At 40.7% G+C, this 18537-nt stretch overlaps 1 protein-coding gene across 10 annotated transcripts in view; it reads left to right on the forward strand.

The window, feature by feature from the left end:
- CHID1 (chitinase domain containing 1) overlaps positions 1-18537 on the forward strand; it is a 127462-nt gene that overhangs the window by 1153 nt on the left and 107772 nt on the right. For 5 of the 10 annotated variants that reach the window (XM_037402940.1, XM_037402934.1, XM_037402941.1 and 2 more), the window contains exons 1-7: positions 4430-4532; positions 7222-7364; positions 8772-8921; positions 9703-9835; positions 10804-10848; positions 12153-12259; positions 13702-13763. In XM_037402940.1, the coding sequence (XP_037258837.1) occupies positions 7239-7364; positions 8772-8921; positions 9703-9835; positions 10804-10848; positions 12153-12259; positions 13702-13763 (623 nt within the window). In that variant the 5' untranslated portion in view covers positions 4430-4532; positions 7222-7238. Of the gene's footprint in view, positions 1-3701; positions 3777-4262; positions 4287-4422; positions 4533-4679; positions 4839-6943; positions 7116-7221; positions 7365-8771; positions 8922-9702; positions 9836-10803; positions 10849-12152; positions 12260-13701; positions 13764-18537 lie in introns of those variants that run through there. The other 5 variants (XM_037402936.1, XM_037402939.1, XM_037402935.1 and 2 more) reach the window with 5 other exon arrangements.

The following is an 18537-nucleotide window of genomic DNA, read 5'->3' on the forward strand; positions in this document are numbered from 1 at the left end:
AAATTTATCAAGCTCCAGTGCCTTGAAGTTAATATTACATTTTTCTTTCATAGATAAAGAACTCTTTCTGATAATGGCCATATGCCTCAGTTAGGTCACCTCTCAAATATGTTCTGCATGTTTTCAGCATATACTGTTACATGAGTGCTTTTTAGTTGTGTAAGTATCTATTAGAAAGACAAGATGACAGTATGGGCTGGTCATGCATCTGTTTCTTCCTGGATCCTTTTTGTACACCAAGTGCAACTACAGGCAGTCACACACAACTAGTCTTATATTCAGCTCAAATTCTCTGCGTCTGTAGGCTTACAAGAAGAAAATTCTCCCTTTTCATAGCTTTGCAGACAGATTTTGATGCTTAACAATAATTTCCATCTACCTTTGAAGCTGAAAACTTATGATGTCGCTGAGTAGGAGTTTCTGTTTCAGAAAAAAAATACCTTTTTTGAGGTAGCCGAAATGTTGAGCTTATTTCTACTGTCATGAGCACAGTGACACCTAAAGGCTAAGTCTTTCAGTCCTGTCTGGCGGTATTCCAGTCAATACTGCAACTGCAAGTCATGCAGGTACACACTACCTTTGAAGTGGTGGCTTAAATACTGCTAACAGAATAGCTGTGGTAATATAAAGCTAAGCATGGGCTGCAAATTCTGCTTGAGAACTGGGGTAAATATTCAAGTAGTTAACCCATGTGGCACTCTCTAGTTTTGTAACTATACTGCTAAATATTTCATTGGAAGTGGCTCAGTTTGCAGTACACATACCCCAGTTATTTTGTCATCCTCCTTTGACTGAGTTTTTTTGAGGCTTTACTATATTCATCTTTGCTCCCTGTCTTCTTTTTGCCTCAGCAAAGGCTTATGTCAATTATGGTGAATGTGTAGGTATATACCTGCCTTTACTGCCTCATAATTTAGAATTTATTAGCCCACTTCAGGCAGTTTGGTAGGGAGAAGATACAAATTTTACGTGAATAGTTAGCTGGATGAAAGAGAGACTGTAATGGTATCTAGATGCACCCTGTCTGAAAGAAACATTGTAATGTGAGCTCAGCTGTTACTATACAGCACAGAGTTCATGCCAGGCACAGCCCTTTACAAATGCACTGAGTTAATAAATCTGGAAAATGTTCTGGTTTGAGCTTAAAATCTATAAAACACCAGTCTGTGAAAGAGCAGACTTCATTAGGTCCATCCATCCGAAGATACTGAGATTTGTAAAGTGATTGCTAATTACTGTAAGATCAGCAGTAAAGGGGAAATAGTCCTAAATGCTTTCCTACTATACAAAATGTTCTGCAGCACATTTGTTTGCCAACAAATCCACGATTGTCTGTCCCTTCTTTCCCATGTCATAGCTGCTTTAATAATTTGCAGAATTTTGTCGTACTTTGGTACAAAGACTTGAATAATTACACTGACCTTCATAGAACTATTACCATTAAACTGAATGGATTTGTGGGAACTATAAAAAGGTAATTGTTCCTTTCCCTTTGTCACTGTTCTGTCAGATTTGTTCTGCATCCCATCGTTTATCGCTTTCTTCTGCTCCTCGTGGTCATTCTAACCATTACTGGAAGCAAAAAGAGCTAAGCAAAAAGAGCTAAGGAGAAAACAGAATCAGCGTCTCCTCCACATGTACACCCCATTGTGTCTCTCTACCTGTCATCTAACATTCACTATCCATTAACAGAGAGCACAGGTTTATCAGCAACGCCTTCTGCCATGTCAGAGTATCAGATGGCTGCTTTCAAGATTAAGAAACACAAAGTTAGGATGATAGCACTATCATAAAACCCTAAACTTCCAGAAATTTGGGATGGATCTCCCTTCTGCCTAGACCTTTTCTTTCCTGTGAGCTCCTCAATGACCAGAAGGGGTTTACATTCAAAACAACAGGTTTATATTACAATGTAGAATAGAATACCTAAGCTTTAAAATAAACTCTAAGAAAGTAGATGAGATAAAATAAGGGTTAACAAAGGTTGTACAAACAAGATCTCCTTTGACACCTGCATGCTGGCAATGTCAGCCAGCTGGTGGCTTTGTGAGTTGCAATAAACTCTGTATAATTCCTTCTAGTTCATAGGAGGAGTTTGTGTTGGTTTTGGGGTGGGTTTTTTTGGTGGTTTTTTTTTTTTTTTTTCATTTACTCTCTGAGGTCCTTCTGCTGTTTCTCTTAACCTTCTTTCTCCTTAATGACAGGCTGCCACTCATTTCTTGCTACCACACCATTTTTATTTTCTGAGTATGCACATTTACTTGCCAGCAAAGCAGCACACTTTTACTCTCCCCCAGGTGTCCTATCTTACTCAGGTACTGCTTTAATAATAGTGTACAGACTGAAAAAACAGAAATAAAACCGATATGGTCTATTACAGGCAACTGTACCTCATTTTTAAACATTTATGCCACTTTGACATGGACACAAATGCATAGAATTAAAGCAAAAGACTTACTGTCAGTAAAAATAATAAAAATCAGTAACTGCTAGATTATGAGGAAAAAACAAACAGAAAACTGGTCAGTATTTTATGTGAAATACCTTTGAAGCTTGGGGCCTTTTCATTTCTAGGAAAAAAAAAAGTTAAGAAGCATGAGCTACAATTCCAGGGAAAGCAAAGTGAGATTTAATGAGTTACAATAAATTGCATAGGGGAAATTTAGGTGCTGAGATGCCCACTGTTGTTGCACCCAGTCTTCAAGTACCTGGCCCAAAGAAAGGAATTCATAGTGCCAAGTTCAGTTACTGAATCTGGTAAGCAGTTGATGGGGTGGGCAATGGGAGTTAAACAAGACACATTCACGATTCCAAGAACAGATACAGAATCCTATCTCATTGGGGAACGTTGAAAATGTAGAAGCATAAAGATCCCCTTATCTTTTCGTCTTGCTTAGTGGAATGCCAGCCAATGGTGGGGATTGCCCAATACTTTGCAGATATGCTAACAATCTGTGTGCATCCTTACATGTCAGAAGTAAGAGCTGTGATTCCCTTACAGGTAGCTGCAGGCCTCCTTCCTCAGTGGCAGCATGCACCCTGTCAGCTACTTGCAGCAAACCTTTGGATCAGTCCCGCTAAGGCTACAAGAGAGTCAACAGGAGAATATGATGGGAATGCAACACAAGAAATTATAGATTCAATTACAGAGACACTGGAAACAAAACTGATTTTTCACACCTTTGTTCATGCCTTATTTCTGTCATTCCTATTTAGAAGTGTAACCTGGAAGCATTTAAAGTTTGTGAGAGATGAACAGCATGTTAGGAAACAACAGAAAATCTGGTACCACATTGGTTGTAAATTACTTTAGGCACTGTAGTTATGTACCTTTTAAATTTGGGGTAGCTTATATATGAAAATGTACTGTATTTCAAACACGCCTATCAAGCCGTCCTATGAGATTTAAAAAAATCACCACTTCTTGAGCGAAAGCTGAAGGATTCAGAGGTGTCTTGGTGATACTAAAAAAGTGGGATGAGACATTCCTTTTTCCTGCTCTTTCCTGTAAGTGTGTGGGTCCAAATATACTAGTGAACCTTTCTACCAGTTTCCTTTCTGAAGTCCTTGCTAGAATTTAAATCTGGGTGATTAAGTGCACAAAGTGTATACACTCTTAGCGCTTGCCCAGAGGGGCCATACATCCATTTCACTGTCAAGATTTCCATTCAGAGGAACAGCATTTCTATTTTTCTTTTCAGTGCTAAAGAATGTTCACGAAGATCTTCATTGCACAAGAGGGAATGAAAGAGGAGGCCAGATCAGGAGAAAATAAGGTAACTTTCCAGTTCAGCTTCTGGGAAGTCTCAGCAAGCTGTGACCAGCACAGAAAGCAGGACGCTGAAAGGCTTCTGTTGGGAAGCACGCTGCCAGGGTGTGTCAGGCTTGCCCCACGCAACACATCTGGTTTTATCAAGTCTTTTGATACGGCATATAGTGCCTGCAAGCTGCCCATGAAAGAACATGGGCAAAAACATGGGCAAACCCCAAAGCTCCCGCTGCGGTAAAAATAGTAGCACAGCCATGTTGCACCTAAAACCACAAACTGTAAGGTCAAAAGAGAAGATAATAAAAATCTCAGTTTCAAACATAAAATTTCATTTTAAAGCCTGTTAATGGCTACGTGACCCCTCCTTTCTGCACACGGGGGGGTTAACAATATTGCTTGCCGCTGTCCTGTCATTTTGTTCCCAGGGCAGCGCACATATTATAGCCCACGCTCCCTACTTGACCTACACTCTTGGCTACGGCCTGAACACACACACCGAGAGGCTCTTCAAGGGAATGTACGGTTATCCCGCGCGTATCGTTTGCTTCCTGCAGGCCCCGGCGGCGCCCCTGCCCCCGCGCCTCGCCCCCCGCCGAGCAGGCGCCCAGCCGCGGCCGCTGCGCAGCTGCCCCGCCGCCATGTTGGCGCAGCCCGCTCCTGCCCGCCGCCTCGGCGCTGCCCGGCAGCCGCGGGGCGGGGCCGGCCGCCTCCCCTTCCCGAGCGGCGCGGGCGGCCCAGGGCCGGGCTGGAGGCGGGCGGTAAGGTGCGCTCCGCCGGCGCGGGGGGCCTCGGCCTGCGCCGCAGCCGCGGTGGCGGGTGGCAGGGAGGGTGGCACAGCGGCTGCGGGGGGGACAGGGGCTACAGCGGGGCGGCAGGCCGCGGCGGGGGCGCGCCCTGCGGGACCCTGCTGGCCTGGCATGGCCCGGCCCGGCCCGCTCGCAGGCTGCAGATGGTCGCTCAGGGCAAGTCTCTGGAAAGGGTTGGCATCTCGAGAGCAGATGAGTATGGGCGGCAATTCTAACGGTCAAAGTAGAGTGCCTTACAAGGGGAAAGAGTAATGTTTACACAGGTTAGAAATGGGGTTTTTTTCTGAATATATTTCTGAATCTAGCTTTTGTTTTTTTAAAGCACATCAGCAGCATGCTTCCTGGGCTTCCTTTACAAATTGTAGTAGGCTTCTGCAGCAGTAATTTAGAATCTAGTTTCTTCTTTAGAAGTAAAGTATAAATATTAACCCTGTTCTCCACAGTTACTGTGCCAGCCTCCAAGACTACTGGGTTTCTTTGATTACTTCTTTTTAACAGCCTAAATCTATGCCAGCTTTTCTCTTTTTAATAAAAACATCCATCTGAAACAGCTGACTAAACGTATGTTACTTCATGTGGAGGTTCAGGTTAAACCTTGGGCTTCCAGAGGACAGACTGGCCTATATAGGAGCCTGGTGGACAGAGTCCCTTGGGAGACAGTCCTGAAGGGCCAAGGGGTCCAGGAAGGCTGGACATCCCTCAAAAAGTGAATCTTAAAGGCACAGGAGTGGGCCGTCCCCATGTGCCGAAAGGCGAGCTAGTGGGGAAGAAGACTGGCCTGGATGAACAGAGAGCTTTGGCTGGAACTCAGGAAAAAAAATGTTTATGACCTTTGGAAGGAGGGGCAGGCAATGCAGGAGGACTGCAAGGATGTTGTGAGGTTATGCAGGGGGAAAATTAGCAGGGCCAAAGCCCAGCTAGAACTTAATCTGGCTACTGCAGTACAGTACAAGACAATAAAAATGTTTCTATAAATACATCAAACCCAAAGGTGGGCTAAGGATAATCTGCATCCTTTATTGGATGCAGGGGGGAAACACAGTGACAGAGGCTGAGGAAAAGGCTGAAGGCACTTAATGCCTCCCTTGCCTCAGTGTTTAATAGTAAGCCCAGTCTTATGAGGAGCGGCTGAGGGAACAGAGCTTGTGTATTCTGCAGAAAAGGAGGCTGAGGGGAGACCTCAGCTGTCTGCATCTACTGAAAGGAGGTTGCAGTGAGGTGGGTGTTCATCTCTTTTCCCAGATAAGAAGTGATAGGACAAGAGGAAATGGCCTCAAGTTGTGCCAGGGGAGGTTTAGACGGGATATTAAAGAAAACTTCTTCACTGAAAGGATGGTCAAGCATTGGAACACGCTGCCCAGGGAGGTGGTGGACTCACCATCCCTGAAGGTGTTTTAAAAATGTGTAGATGTGGTGCTTAGTGGAATGGTTTAGTGGTGGGCTTGTTAGTCATGGGTAACGGTTGGCCCTGATGATCTTAAAGGTCCTTTCAAATATAAATGATTCTATGAGTCTAAACAACATTTGTGATCTGGGTTTGAGAGAAACCTGGGCTTCAGATCAGTTCGTCAAAAGATGTCTTAAACCTTAGGTTGTCCGTAGTACCAGTTGAACAAGGAAATAATGAGTCAGTCATCGATTTTTGTCATTTGTCACATTTTGCGGTGACACAGGAAATAAACAAGAGTGCCAAGCTTGTATATTTCTACTCAGTTTAGTTAGAGGAGAATTAAAAGAAAGATGAAGGAAGGTTTGCAGAAGAAAAATTTTATGGGGAACTAGTTATGTAAAGCTTGCCAAATTCATGCTTATGATTTCCATAAAGAGCATTTAAAGTTTGACCAATTCATCTTCATGTAGTAAAGTGATGCTGTCTACTTAATTTTCACTAAACCAATGTTAAGGAAAAAATTATTAAAGTAAGGTTGCAACCAAGAGTCAATACTGGATTGTCACTGGCAGAAACCATTTTGTCACAGGGTCAGTGCTTCCTATAGATCTAGGAGTGAATGTTGACTTACCACTAATTGCCAGATGGATATGATCATGTCAAGGAAATGAGCACATTCTGATATCTAATTAGAGTTCAGTGATATTTTTAAAACTTCTGTTCTTAAGCTGTTAAACGTTAACTTCTCTTCAGGGAAGTGGATGCTGTTGCTAATTGTTTCTGAAAGTGAAATTAAACACTTCCAAATCAATATATACCAGCTTCTGGAAGAATTGATATCCTGTCCAAATAGTTAAGACTTGCATTGACTCTTCAGGCTCTCAATTGTTCCTCTCTGCAGCAGTTTATAGATCCTGCCAGGCTAGACAGCCCAGACTAGATGCTATCAAGAGCAACCTGCTTTGTCCTATTTTTTAGGATATGGAAAACAAAAGGGTTACCAGTGACCTTGAAGTCAAAGTAGAAGCACGATACCTTAACTATTATTAATAGTGAATTTCAAATGGTATAGCAATTCAGCTTTTACCCTGCCATCTGGATCCAAGAAGTGTTAGAAGACCAAAAGCACTGTTAAAACAGTACTGCTTTAGTAAGTCTGATTCTAGAGGGCAGAAGATAAGACAATTGCTTGACTTTTCTTAGGCAAGAAACTGCTATATTCTTTCGTTCAGAGATCTGAACCCTTATGTTTTCAGGGCAGGAGAAAGCTGACATGGGGAAAAACATCATGAAGCTTCTCTATACTTCACTTTCTCTTACTGTGATTTGCTGGCTCGCTGAAGGTACCCTGTCAAAAACAGATACAAAGAAAAGTGCTGCAAAAAAGCTGGAAGAAAAGGTAAGAGAAATAGCTGAAATGCTCATCTTTTCTGACATGTGCAGTGAATTAATTGAACTTTGGTAAATGGACTCTCATTCTGTCAAAACCGTGTTAAAAGCAACCATGCGTTTGTGTTGAAGCTTATGTTCACAATAAGACTACCTGAAGTTGCTCGTCTTTAGCTTTTGTGAGTGTCACAAATGATTCAGTCCTTGAACCAATATCGTGTAGACTTCTGGAGCTTTAATCCCCCATGCAAGCTGCAGAAGCAGGAAGTTTTTGTCCCCTCTTGCATAGCTAAAGGAGATGTGCTTCCATCCCTTTGGAGAGAGGGGTGGGGAGCAGTAGTTTGGGCCAAGAGCACTAGGTCATTTACTGGTGGAAGGAGAGGTGTACTCAGCCTTGCCAATGGGAAGCCTGTATCCTCATAGAAGAGTTTGAAGAGCTTTCTAACCTGGAGTTCCTTTGCAGGCAGAAATGATTCGGAGTTCTGTAGGAATCTGAGCAAATGGAGCCAACACGCTGAATTCTCTCTTAACTTGCTGAGTGTGTTCTTGTTTGCTTCCTGTTTTCTTTCAAAACTGCAAGAAGGCACAGCAGTGCAAGAGAAAGGGTATGCATGGAGAGGAAGTATATTTACTAGTGCATATACTGAGTATATATACTTATCATTGCTAAGCTCATTAGGTAAGAAAGTAGACATGTTAAAATCCTCTCCCTTAAATTACAAGTATCGTTACTTCTTCATTATGCAGATACATCTCATTGTTTGTAGTGCTTGCTTGCTCAGTGTCTACTAGCAAGAAAATCTAGTCTGCAGTTAGTGAGGGTAATGCAAAGTCTTAAGACAGGTCTTATCCCTAAAGTCCTTATCCTGAATCAATAGATGGTTTCTACCTACTCACCATGTGCACTTTATTAGGCCTTCTCACTCTTGTCTGCTAAAACTGTTTGTGCTGTTTTAGTCGAAGCAGATCTTCCTTCAAGACAGGTGTTCAGAACTTTGGCCTTCAGTAACCACAAGGCAGCATACTCAATTTGAAATATATCTAATGTAAAGGTCATCTTCAAATTCTTGATTAAGAACTCCTAACCCCTTTTTTATCATTTTGGAGGCAAGGTGCCTGAAAGCATTGAATAGAGAGCAGTGCACCGTCAGCTGTGGTGAATGATGTTCTTTAGTCTTACCATGCCTTGGTTTGCTTTGTTTTGTTTATATGCTTTTTGCCTTGCAAACTCAGTAAATTTACTGATGATGACAAATCATTTCTGAGCACTTTCCAGTTTTAAATCAAACTGTTCTGCATCATTTAAAAGGAGTGCTCAGAGTTTAATGCTGTGACTTTTTTTCTCTTTTTTAAGTATGTTGCTATTGAAAGTGGCTGCTTCATATAGCTGGTTCTAAAAACTGTCTTCTCCCCCCAGACGCTGCATTCTGATAAAAATGTGCAGGACCGGGGGCTAGTAGTTGTGGATCCAAAGGCAAAGGATATAATACTGGAACACAAAAGTTACTGCTCCAAGAAGATGAAGGAAAGACATTTCTTGGGAGATGTTCTGGGATATATTACACCTGTAAGTTAATACAATGAATACAATTGGTGCTTAGAATGAATATGCAGCAGACTGTGCTAATCTTGCATCCCTGTTTTAAAAGCATTCTATAATAATAGGAATTTCTGGTCAAATAGCCAGAGGATTATTTGAGAGCTGGCTTGGGATTCAGGTGGTCTCAAACTCTTGTTCTCTCATCCATCTCTTATAGGATATCTATCTAGGTCATATTGGTTTCTTCTCACATAAAACAGAGATGGCAGTATGATCTTGTCCTTGGTGAGCCATCCGAAGTTGCAGTAAAGTCTGAACAGGAGAGTTACCAAGTGTCCTCATACCATGCAGCTACCAACCTGAACCTTCTAAATAAGCAGTAAAAATTTATGCTGCTGTCAAAGTAATCTCTTTTGTTCTCCAGTCTTACTGTTATTCATAACATCCTTTCTTGAATAATAAATGTTTATTCCTTTTGTTTAGAGGATGCTTTTTACTTGTTTCACAAGTTGTCTTGAACATAAATGCAGAGCCTGAAAATTCAATACTGTGTTAGAATCTGTGTGTAAATACCTGTAGTTCACCTGAGCTTACATGATTTGAAGATTACCTTTCATGTAGCGATCACAGTTTCCAGGTACTTTCTTATTTAAATAAAAATAATGTCTCAGGATGTTTCCTTGAACTGACAAGTGGGGATCCAGCAAATGATAACATTTGTGCTAAAGAACTTGTATTGGTCAAAAGTATATTTTTTGCTTTTGAGCCTCTCACTTTTTTTTTTTTTTTCTTCTTCTTTCTTTTCAAGTGGAACAGCCATGGCTATGACATTGCTAAAATATTTGGAAACAAATTTACACTAATCTCACCAGTCTGGTTACAAGTGAAAAGGAGAGGGAAGGAAAGGTTCCAGTTCACTGGGCTCCATGATGCTGATAAAGGTATTATTTTCTTTTCTTTGAATATGCGTTGAAAGTAAGATTGCTGGTCTTGTTGCAGACTATGTAGCTTTGGTGGTATATGCATGTGGGTTTTCCTGGCTCTGCCTTATGGTGAATCTTCACAGTGAACTTCTTTCTGTCCCCACCTGCTTCCACATGTGAACATAGTTTATTTGTCCAAAGAGCAAGTAGAAAGATCGGCTTTTCCACCAGGCTGTCTACACATCCCCTCTTGAAAAAAGGAAGGAACAAAGAATCTGTACAGGCAGAAACAGTCTTTGGTGTTTGCACTGTGCAGTTGTATACCTATTGTAGGTTTGGGTTTTTTTTTCCTTTTGCAAAAAAACCTTGGGGTGAATTTGTTTTGGGAATGGAAAACAAATTTCATCTGAAAAGAATTTTTTCCTTCACTGTCAAGAAACTGGCAGCAAGTTCAGATTTTAGCTAGTATGTTCTTAAATAACTAAGTACTTAATAGTTTTCAACTTGATTGAACATGGATCTCATTTGAAACAGCTGTAATTCTTACTGTGTTGGCGCTTGCTAACAAAACTTATTCTAGCGCAATGACTGCCAAGAGTAGATGGGACACTTGAAAGTACCATCTTTTAAAAAAAAAAATTAAAGAAAATTCTTCCCAGGTGATGCTTGGTGACTACAGAAGTATTCTGAGTAGGTAGTAAGATAGTTTCTATGATAGGGCAGAACTGTAAGCAGTAGGGAGGGGCTGGGTAGGGACTATTGTAAGGCTGTAGTAAATGTTGGTTATGCTGTGGTGGAGGTGGATAGCTTCAAACTCTGTGGATCACAGGTTGTTTCATCTGTTGTGGTTGTGAACTAGTAGTCTATGGCAGGAAGATATATAATGAAACTATGCTCCATTACTTCAAGAATGGTTAAAAATAAGTTGTCATTGTCAACATCACTTAATTTTAACAGTTGTTCTCTTACATCATACTGTTTGACAGGCTGGATGAAAGATGTCAGAAAAACTTCCAAAACCATCAGAATAGGTGAGCCCCTGTTTTATGTTTGTTTGGTTTTTATCATCTTTAACTACTAGCAGACCAAAAGACGGCTTGGTTCCAGGTGTATATGGGAGAAAGGAAGGTTACCTTAGCATAGTTGCATACAGGAAGAGTTCTGAGAAGAAAAATAAAACCAGTGAACTATAGTTAAATAACTGAAGTGTTCATCCTAATGGTTGGTGCCCTAATGTTTTGCCTCAGTGTCTTGTCCCTGGTTAAACCCTGGGTCATGGGGCCCTCTCTGGAGGGGTGCTTTGTGTATAACACTAAGGGCTTACCGGGGGGGGGGGGGGGGGGGGGGCGGGAAGCATCTTCAAGCTTGTTGCTCAGGGGTTCTGCTTCGTTAAAAAGGAAAAAATAATAATCCACATACGAGTCAATCAGACTTTCTTGCATGACGGTTGAAAAGTCTTCCATTGGCTCTTCTCCCCTTGAAGCTGGGAACTCAAGGGTTGTGCCATGGTGTGTGTCTTTAGGCAAAATGACGAACATTGCTGTAGAGGTAAAACTGCTAACATTTCTCTATAGCAAGGATTCTGTGGAGCTGTGAAACCCTTCCTGATTCAGAAGGGAGTATGAAACCTGGAATGCATTAGAAAAATTGAGTGCTCGGATATTTATTTCAGCTGCCAGATGATAAAGACTTTGAAATCTCTCAATTCTTCTAACACTCTTCTACATCCTTGGTAGTTAGAAAGGGCTTAGACATAGCTCTGTATGAGTTGTTGGGTTTTCCAGTGTGCGTGATTATCAGCTGTTCCAACAGTAGTTTTTCTAACTATTGTCCATTCATGAAATCACACGAGCTCAAGTGCCTGTGTCTTCCAAAGTTTGTCATAGGGTCTTGAGACGAGTAGAAGAGTGATGTAATATAGGGCTGTGTACCAAAGAGTAAATCAGAGTTTGAGGTGAACTATTCTATCCTCCTCTTGTGGTAGAAAAGATGCACAACTTGCAGAAAGATTGCTTTCTCCTGTTGGTGTTCTTTTTAAGACTTTTCTTGGGGCCCTAAGTGGTAGTTCAGTTAAGATGGTTCAGTCGAGTGAAGGTGTCTTTTCTTAAAACTTGCATCAGTGTTGACCTTTAACTAAGCATAAAATGAAGAAGAATGTTCTACAATGTCAATTTATCTGTGCTGCTGAAGTTGGTCAGAGTAAAAGAGCAATGATCTTAGCCATGGAATATGTTCATCTCTCCTTGTGTCTGCTGTATTCTGTTTCTGCACAAGTATTCTGGTGTAGATAATAAATTCTTGATTTTCAGTACTGTTTGACAACTTTGCTTGATAGTGCCTCGAATTTTGTTTGATGGCTGGACTTACCAGGACTTTGAGAGTGTGTTTGGCAGTGAGGATGAGATAGAGGAGCTTTCCAAGAGCATGGTTCTACTAGCCAAGGTAAAAAACTTTTTTCTAATGCTTATGAAATAGTTTGATATTTGATTCCTTTTGTAATGGGTGTTTTCTCATTTTCAGTAGTTTTATGTTCTACAAAATTCTGCTCAAAACAATAATTAACCAGGATTCTTAATAGTGTGTCCTAGCATGTGTCCAAATCCCGTAAATACAAAGTATAGCAATGCTTGAGTGCAGTCTAAAGTCATGCTACATAAGTCTGATCAATGTCACCTTATTAAGTTATTGTTGGCAGCTGCACTGGTGACTTTTGCCTGCTATAAATTGTGATTGATAAAACCTGTTCCAAACAGCTGACAGGCTGAATGTGACTGAGGCAGTAGTGGGTACCTGATAAACTTCACATGGAGGTTGCATAGTGAGCAGACTGCTTTCTTTTTATGCTTCTATTAAAATAATAAATCTATTAAGCAGGGGCTAAACTGGTTAGTGGCATTGTTTGATAGAGAGGAAAAGGGTCACAGGCGCAGTGAGTGCTGTTTGCTGTGTTACAGGAGTATGTTCAGGCTCAGTGTGCTGGAGCTAAACACGCCACACAATACTGAGACTAACTCACTGAATGCCTGTTACTGTACAGTTTTGCTCAGGTCTGATGAACCAGTTTTCTTAAAATGTTAAGAGGGTGGAGAGAGAAGAGGATTTACCATAGGGAATGATCACTGTTGGCTAAGGTTTTCTGGGCAGCCCCTTAGCTAATGGCTATACATGTGTAGGACTAGAGAAGTTGCACCCGAAAGACATTCAGCTTTAGTGGTTGATGCATGGCAGCCTGCTTAATTACTGTCAGAATAAGTTTTCTCACTTGCTGCACAGTGTAAAGAAAACTTAAGGTCCTCTAGAGGAAGATGGGTGTAGAGGTAAACTGAATAGTTTCTTAAAATTTGTTTTACATCAATGTTGGGTCCTCAGTAACAGCTGGCCTCTTAAGGAAAGAGTACACAAGTACAGCAGTATCGTGATCATGCTAAACATAAATTGTCACAAGTGAGATTAATTGTGAGAGATGTTTGGAACCATACCTATGCCAAGTTAGCATTTGTGTCTTTAGACTCAAGAGCTCATGAGGATTTTTTTTCCCAATATACATGTAAATGTGTGTCAACTGATTTGCTTAACAACCATCTCTCATCAGTGGCTGAATTTTTCCGATCTGATATTTTGTCCTGTAGCAGTAGAAGTCATGGATAAATAACAGAGATTTTAAACTTTTACATGTCTATTAAATAATTTGTGCTTCTCTATTTCATGCAATGCTGCATTAAAGACAAAAGCTGCTATAAGAATACAAAGTATGTTCAACCTGTAATAATACAAGAAAAACTACAGTAGTTGTGTGCTTTTGATACTGTATTATCATCTCTGATACAAGCATAATGAGTAAGCATGGTAATTAAGTGTATATTGTTTCAACTCCCTTTATTTAGAATGAAGATTTTGATGGTTTTGTAGTTGAAGTTTGGAGTCAGCTGGGAAATCAAAAGCAAACGTGAGTATAAGTCTCTAGGATGCAGTTCCTAAAAATCTGCTCTTTTAAAGCATGTTTCTAATTTGTCATTATAAATAGAGACACTTCATTCTAGGACAACTAAAGATTGTTCCAGTTATCTTAGAATGAAGTAGAAGAGTCTACTCCACTCCACATGAGCTCAAAATTACATAGTAATCTTCATAGTGGACCTGGCAGACCACATTAGCCTTTCATACTTGAGTTCTGTAAGACGTTACTGTTGTACAAGGGTGAAGAGGATACCTCAACTGCCTGCTTACTCAGATGTTGACCCTGGCCTTTGTAACATTGATTGGTTTGGGTTACTGGGTGAAGCATGGAAGTATGGGATACTTTCAAGACTACCAGATTTGAGTTGATTAGGAAACCTTCCAAATCTTTATATGGAGATCTTTTAGAGGTACTAAACACAAAATCTCCAACCTGAAGCAAATCTAGGGAGCAACTGGCTTCCAGTTCTTGCAAGCACAATGTATTCTGAACGCTGGAGTAGCTGATCTACCTATTGGTAGCTCCACTATGAGGTTTCAGTGAGTCTGCATTTATTGTAGCTGCTAAACCTAAAAAGCTTATCCATGTTAAGCTGTTTCCTGACATATTCTAATCTGTTTTCCTTGAACAAAATCTGCTTGGCTGGCTTAACACCATGGATAGAGTCAAGGTGCTTCAGGAAGAAAAGGCAGAGCGTGTGGTGAAATGAATGATTCAGTGCAGTGATACCAAACTTTTTGTGTTAGTTCCCTCAGGAAATTCAGGCATCCATTCCCTAAAGCACAGTATGCCTACCAGCTCTCTATTGCCTAAAATGTCTGGGGGAAAAGTAAGTTTAAAAGAAGGCTCCACAGGATACAGGCTTCATTATGGAAGACTTTCAACTTTCTGAAATGGCTACTTCAGGTTATTCTGTTTAGGGCGAGTGTTACTGATTGATGGCATATAATAGTTACTTCTGGAACTGAGTGTGCTGTTAATGGAGTCTTACCTTTTCCCTATAAAATGAACACTTGAGAACAAAGAATTGAAACTGCAGAGTCTTTGTAGCCTTGTCAGGGGCTCCACCATTTGTGCTGGAATGAATATTCCTAATGCTATACGCTTTTGCTCATAATTATGTAATTTGCCAGGCAGTTCCTAAGAGTTGATCTCTCTACTGAGCTCTGAACCTATTGCAATGTCTTAAGGTGGCAAATAAGGTGATTTAGGCAATTAGTAACTGCCAGTCAGAGGTTGGGCGCAGTGGTCAGTTTGTCTACTTGTGCTTACTGTATTTCAGTAAAATCGATGCTCTTCCTATTGGTTAACTGACATGAAAGACAGACTGTATTGTAATTTTAAGACTTGCTAAAGATAATTTAAGAACAGTAGCATCAAAGTGCTGTATTGCAAATGACACACATGAACAATGCACAACACGTACTTTTTTTTTATTAGCTCCAGGATGAATTTACTTGTGGCATAGTAAAATTTTACTCTTTGCCAGGAGTAAAGCTGATTCAAAAGAGCATTGCTTGTCCCATTTTGCGTGATAAGAGCTGTTTGTACTAGAGGAGGTACTGCTGCGTAGTTGCTCTAGCCTTCAGTACCTGAGTGTTACTTCAGTGGTGCTTCTGTCCTTCCCCTACATATTCTGTCTGTTACTGGTAGACAGGAGTGGGAAGTATTTTCAATAACTTCAGAGACGGAGAAGTTTATTCTCCTGGAGCAGAATGGTAGCTGCCTGCTTTGCTCTGAGTCAGTAAAGTTTGATCATATTTGGCCATCTGTGAACAAGACTTCAGGATTATCCTAACTAAAAATGATGTTTGGCAGAAAAACATGAATAGAAGCAGAAGTTACAAACTGCAGGTTTTCTTCCTCTTCAAGACGAGTTTGGGTTTTTTTGGTTTTGATTGTTTTTTGTTTGTTTTCTTCCCCCCCCCCCCTTATTGCCAGTCCCCTAGAAATGGTTAGGGTGTTTAACCTGCAAAACACCTTGTGTTGGGCTTGCCTCCTGAAGACAAGCATTCTGAGTAAGGCTAGTCTTGGCAGCAAGCTGAAGCCTGCGTGTGGAGTAACAGTTGTTTTGTGAAAGCAGAAGTGCATCATTACGTTAAGATTTTGTCTCATGATGCTTGTAAGTTATGGGACCAGTGTCTTCGTTTTGAGATTAAGTCAATTTGTTTATCACTTGCTCTAAAGCTGGATGTCTTGGGTATCCAGTGCCCCAGGGGTTTTCCCTATTAATGTTTTTTTGGAGTGGACAGGTGCTTTGAACAGACCTTTAAGGGGAAGAATTAGGTGAACTTAGCACCTTGGCAATCTTGTATTTTTATTGCACAGAATACTGTTTTTGGGATCTGTTAATTTACTTTTGAATAGCAGAGCGGAGTTATTCCTGATAAATGGGTAAGCATGGACAGGCTCTTGCTTCACTTGTCCCTGCCAGGAAAGAACCGGAGCAGCCCATGAGCTCTTTAGCCCACAGAGTGGCGGTGTTGTAACGCGAGTCATCCCCGACAGGCCTTGTCGAGTGACGTCTTTCGGAGGTGACAGACACCGGTAGTAAAGCATGTCCTTAACCTTGGGAGGTGGGGGTCAGTTGACAGGTAGGTGTTGAGACAGTGATGACCCCTAATCCTTTGGAGATGTGAAGTGCTCATAGAAAAGCAATTGTGCACACTCCATCTAAAGCATCAGTGTTAACTGTTAGGTACACAGCATAGGCTTTCACGATTCGGATTCTTCAAGGTCAAACACATGAAAGCAGCTTAACCTACTTTTAGGTAAAGGAACAGAAGATCACAATGGTGCTCCTAGGAACAAATAGTCTGCCTTCAAATTACTTCCAGAGCTATCTTCACAATACAAGCAGACCTGCCTAGCTAATACAATTTGTTCCTATTTAGTGTGAACATTTTCTAGTTTATAAAGAAAATTCCAGATCAGTTGATTATTTTTTTCTGAAATACAAGGAATAGTCTCACATAAGCAGTTAGCAACACATTATTGAGACTCAACATAGGTGCATAAAAATATATGGGAATATGCTGCAGCTGCCAGCTTGCCTTATGAAATGGCAGAGAGGCGGTATGGATATAGGGAAAATATTTCACTTAGAATCATGATGGCTTTCATTTTTCAGAACCAAAATTAAATAGATACCTAGCTGTTAAATTAATAAATAATAAAATGGCACTCAGTTATTCTAGTGTATCTTTTCATGTACCTGTGTTGAGGGGAAGGCTGTGGAAATGCTTCCTGTTGAGGGTTTTTTTGATAGTGTTATGGAAAAGATCTATAATCGCATCCAGTGCACTACCTTAGGGGTGCAGGAACACTTAATATAGTACAGGTTACTTTATCAGTCCTAAAATGACCAGAGAGGGGGGATTTGCTTGTGGGACACCTGAGCTTGGTATGGTGTTTGAGCTACAAAATCAGCATCTTCTCTCTAAAAAGTGTTTAGTGGTACTTTCTAGCAAAGTACACCAATATTTCTTGAGGCAGGTGAGTCTGCAAAAGAATCTGAAAACTTGCAAATTAGTGTCCTAACTTACTAATGAATTGGGTTATGATTTAAGCACTACTTCATATATCAGAAAGCTGGTTTAATTGCAGCTGAAACTCTACTCAGTGGAACTCAGCTGAGCAAGTGTCCCTTTTTCAATAGCTGAACATGGTTTTTTGTTGGATTAAAAAGGCATGATGACATCTTCATAACACATGCTCTCCCAGTTATCTCTATGTTGGGGCTTGAAACACAGGTTGCCTAAGGACCTTATGACAGTTAATTTTGTAAGTATCTCCATATAACAGGGTAACAGTGCAAAAGCTGTGTAAGTGTGCAAAGGTTCTGTAACCCATATGTCCTGTGACCAGCCTCTTTAAGAACCTGTGATCACTGAACTTTAAAATGAGGCAGATTTAGACAAGCCCTATCAGCCCTTTAGTTGTTTCTAGAAAATCTTGGTTATTTTCTTCTCTTTTTTTTTTTTTTTTTTTTTTTGTGTGTGTGTGTATATATGTACTTGCTGCAACATTAGAAATGAGTGAAAAATCTTCCTGCAAGGCCTGACGAGTTATCTAAAAAGAGCTTTCAGTTTCTTCTTTGTCCTAGCTGGCATTACAGATAAGGTGAAATGTTGCTAAGAAGTTATGTGGCTGGTGTTCACTACAACACAAAATTCTGTGGTTTCAGGCTCACCGTGTATCTTCTGTTTTACATCTTAAGCAGAACTAACTTAATCTGGTTTTGTTTGTTTTCAAGAACAAAAAATTTTCTGATCGTTCTGGTTTGGGATTAGAATTGCCCTGTAACGGTCAGCAGACTGAAGTCTTAAATTCTGTCAATCCTTTGTGATGCTTTCTTTGGCGTATTCATTTAAGCATTGATTTTGCCAACAGTGTAAATTTTATGTAAGAGAATTACGTGCCTAAATATAGCTGCCTGGTTTCATGTTGGGTATCTTAAGCAGCCTGGTCTCTGGCTGTTCATGAAGTACCACCTCTATCTGAAGAACCTGAATTGGCTTGATATGTATGTGTGGACCTAAGTTTTAGGGGATTTATGCTGAGCAGTTCAGGCTCCTGTAGACATCTAATACAGATATTTGAAGTACCCTCTATAGTACTGGTGTCCCTTTCCTGTGATTTCTGGGAATAGAATTATTGATATGCAAATCACAGTGAGGTCCAATTTAATGTGACATGAAAGACTGCATCTAAATGATGATGCCTTTTCTCATGCTGACAATCATTGTGTGGTGAAAAAGTA

The sequence above is a fragment of the Falco rusticolus genome, chromosome 10, assembly GCF_015220075.1.
Source record: "Falco rusticolus isolate bFalRus1 chromosome 10, bFalRus1.pri, whole genome shotgun sequence".
In the NCBI taxonomy this organism is placed as follows: Eukaryota; Metazoa; Chordata; class Aves; order Falconiformes; family Falconidae; genus Falco; species Falco rusticolus.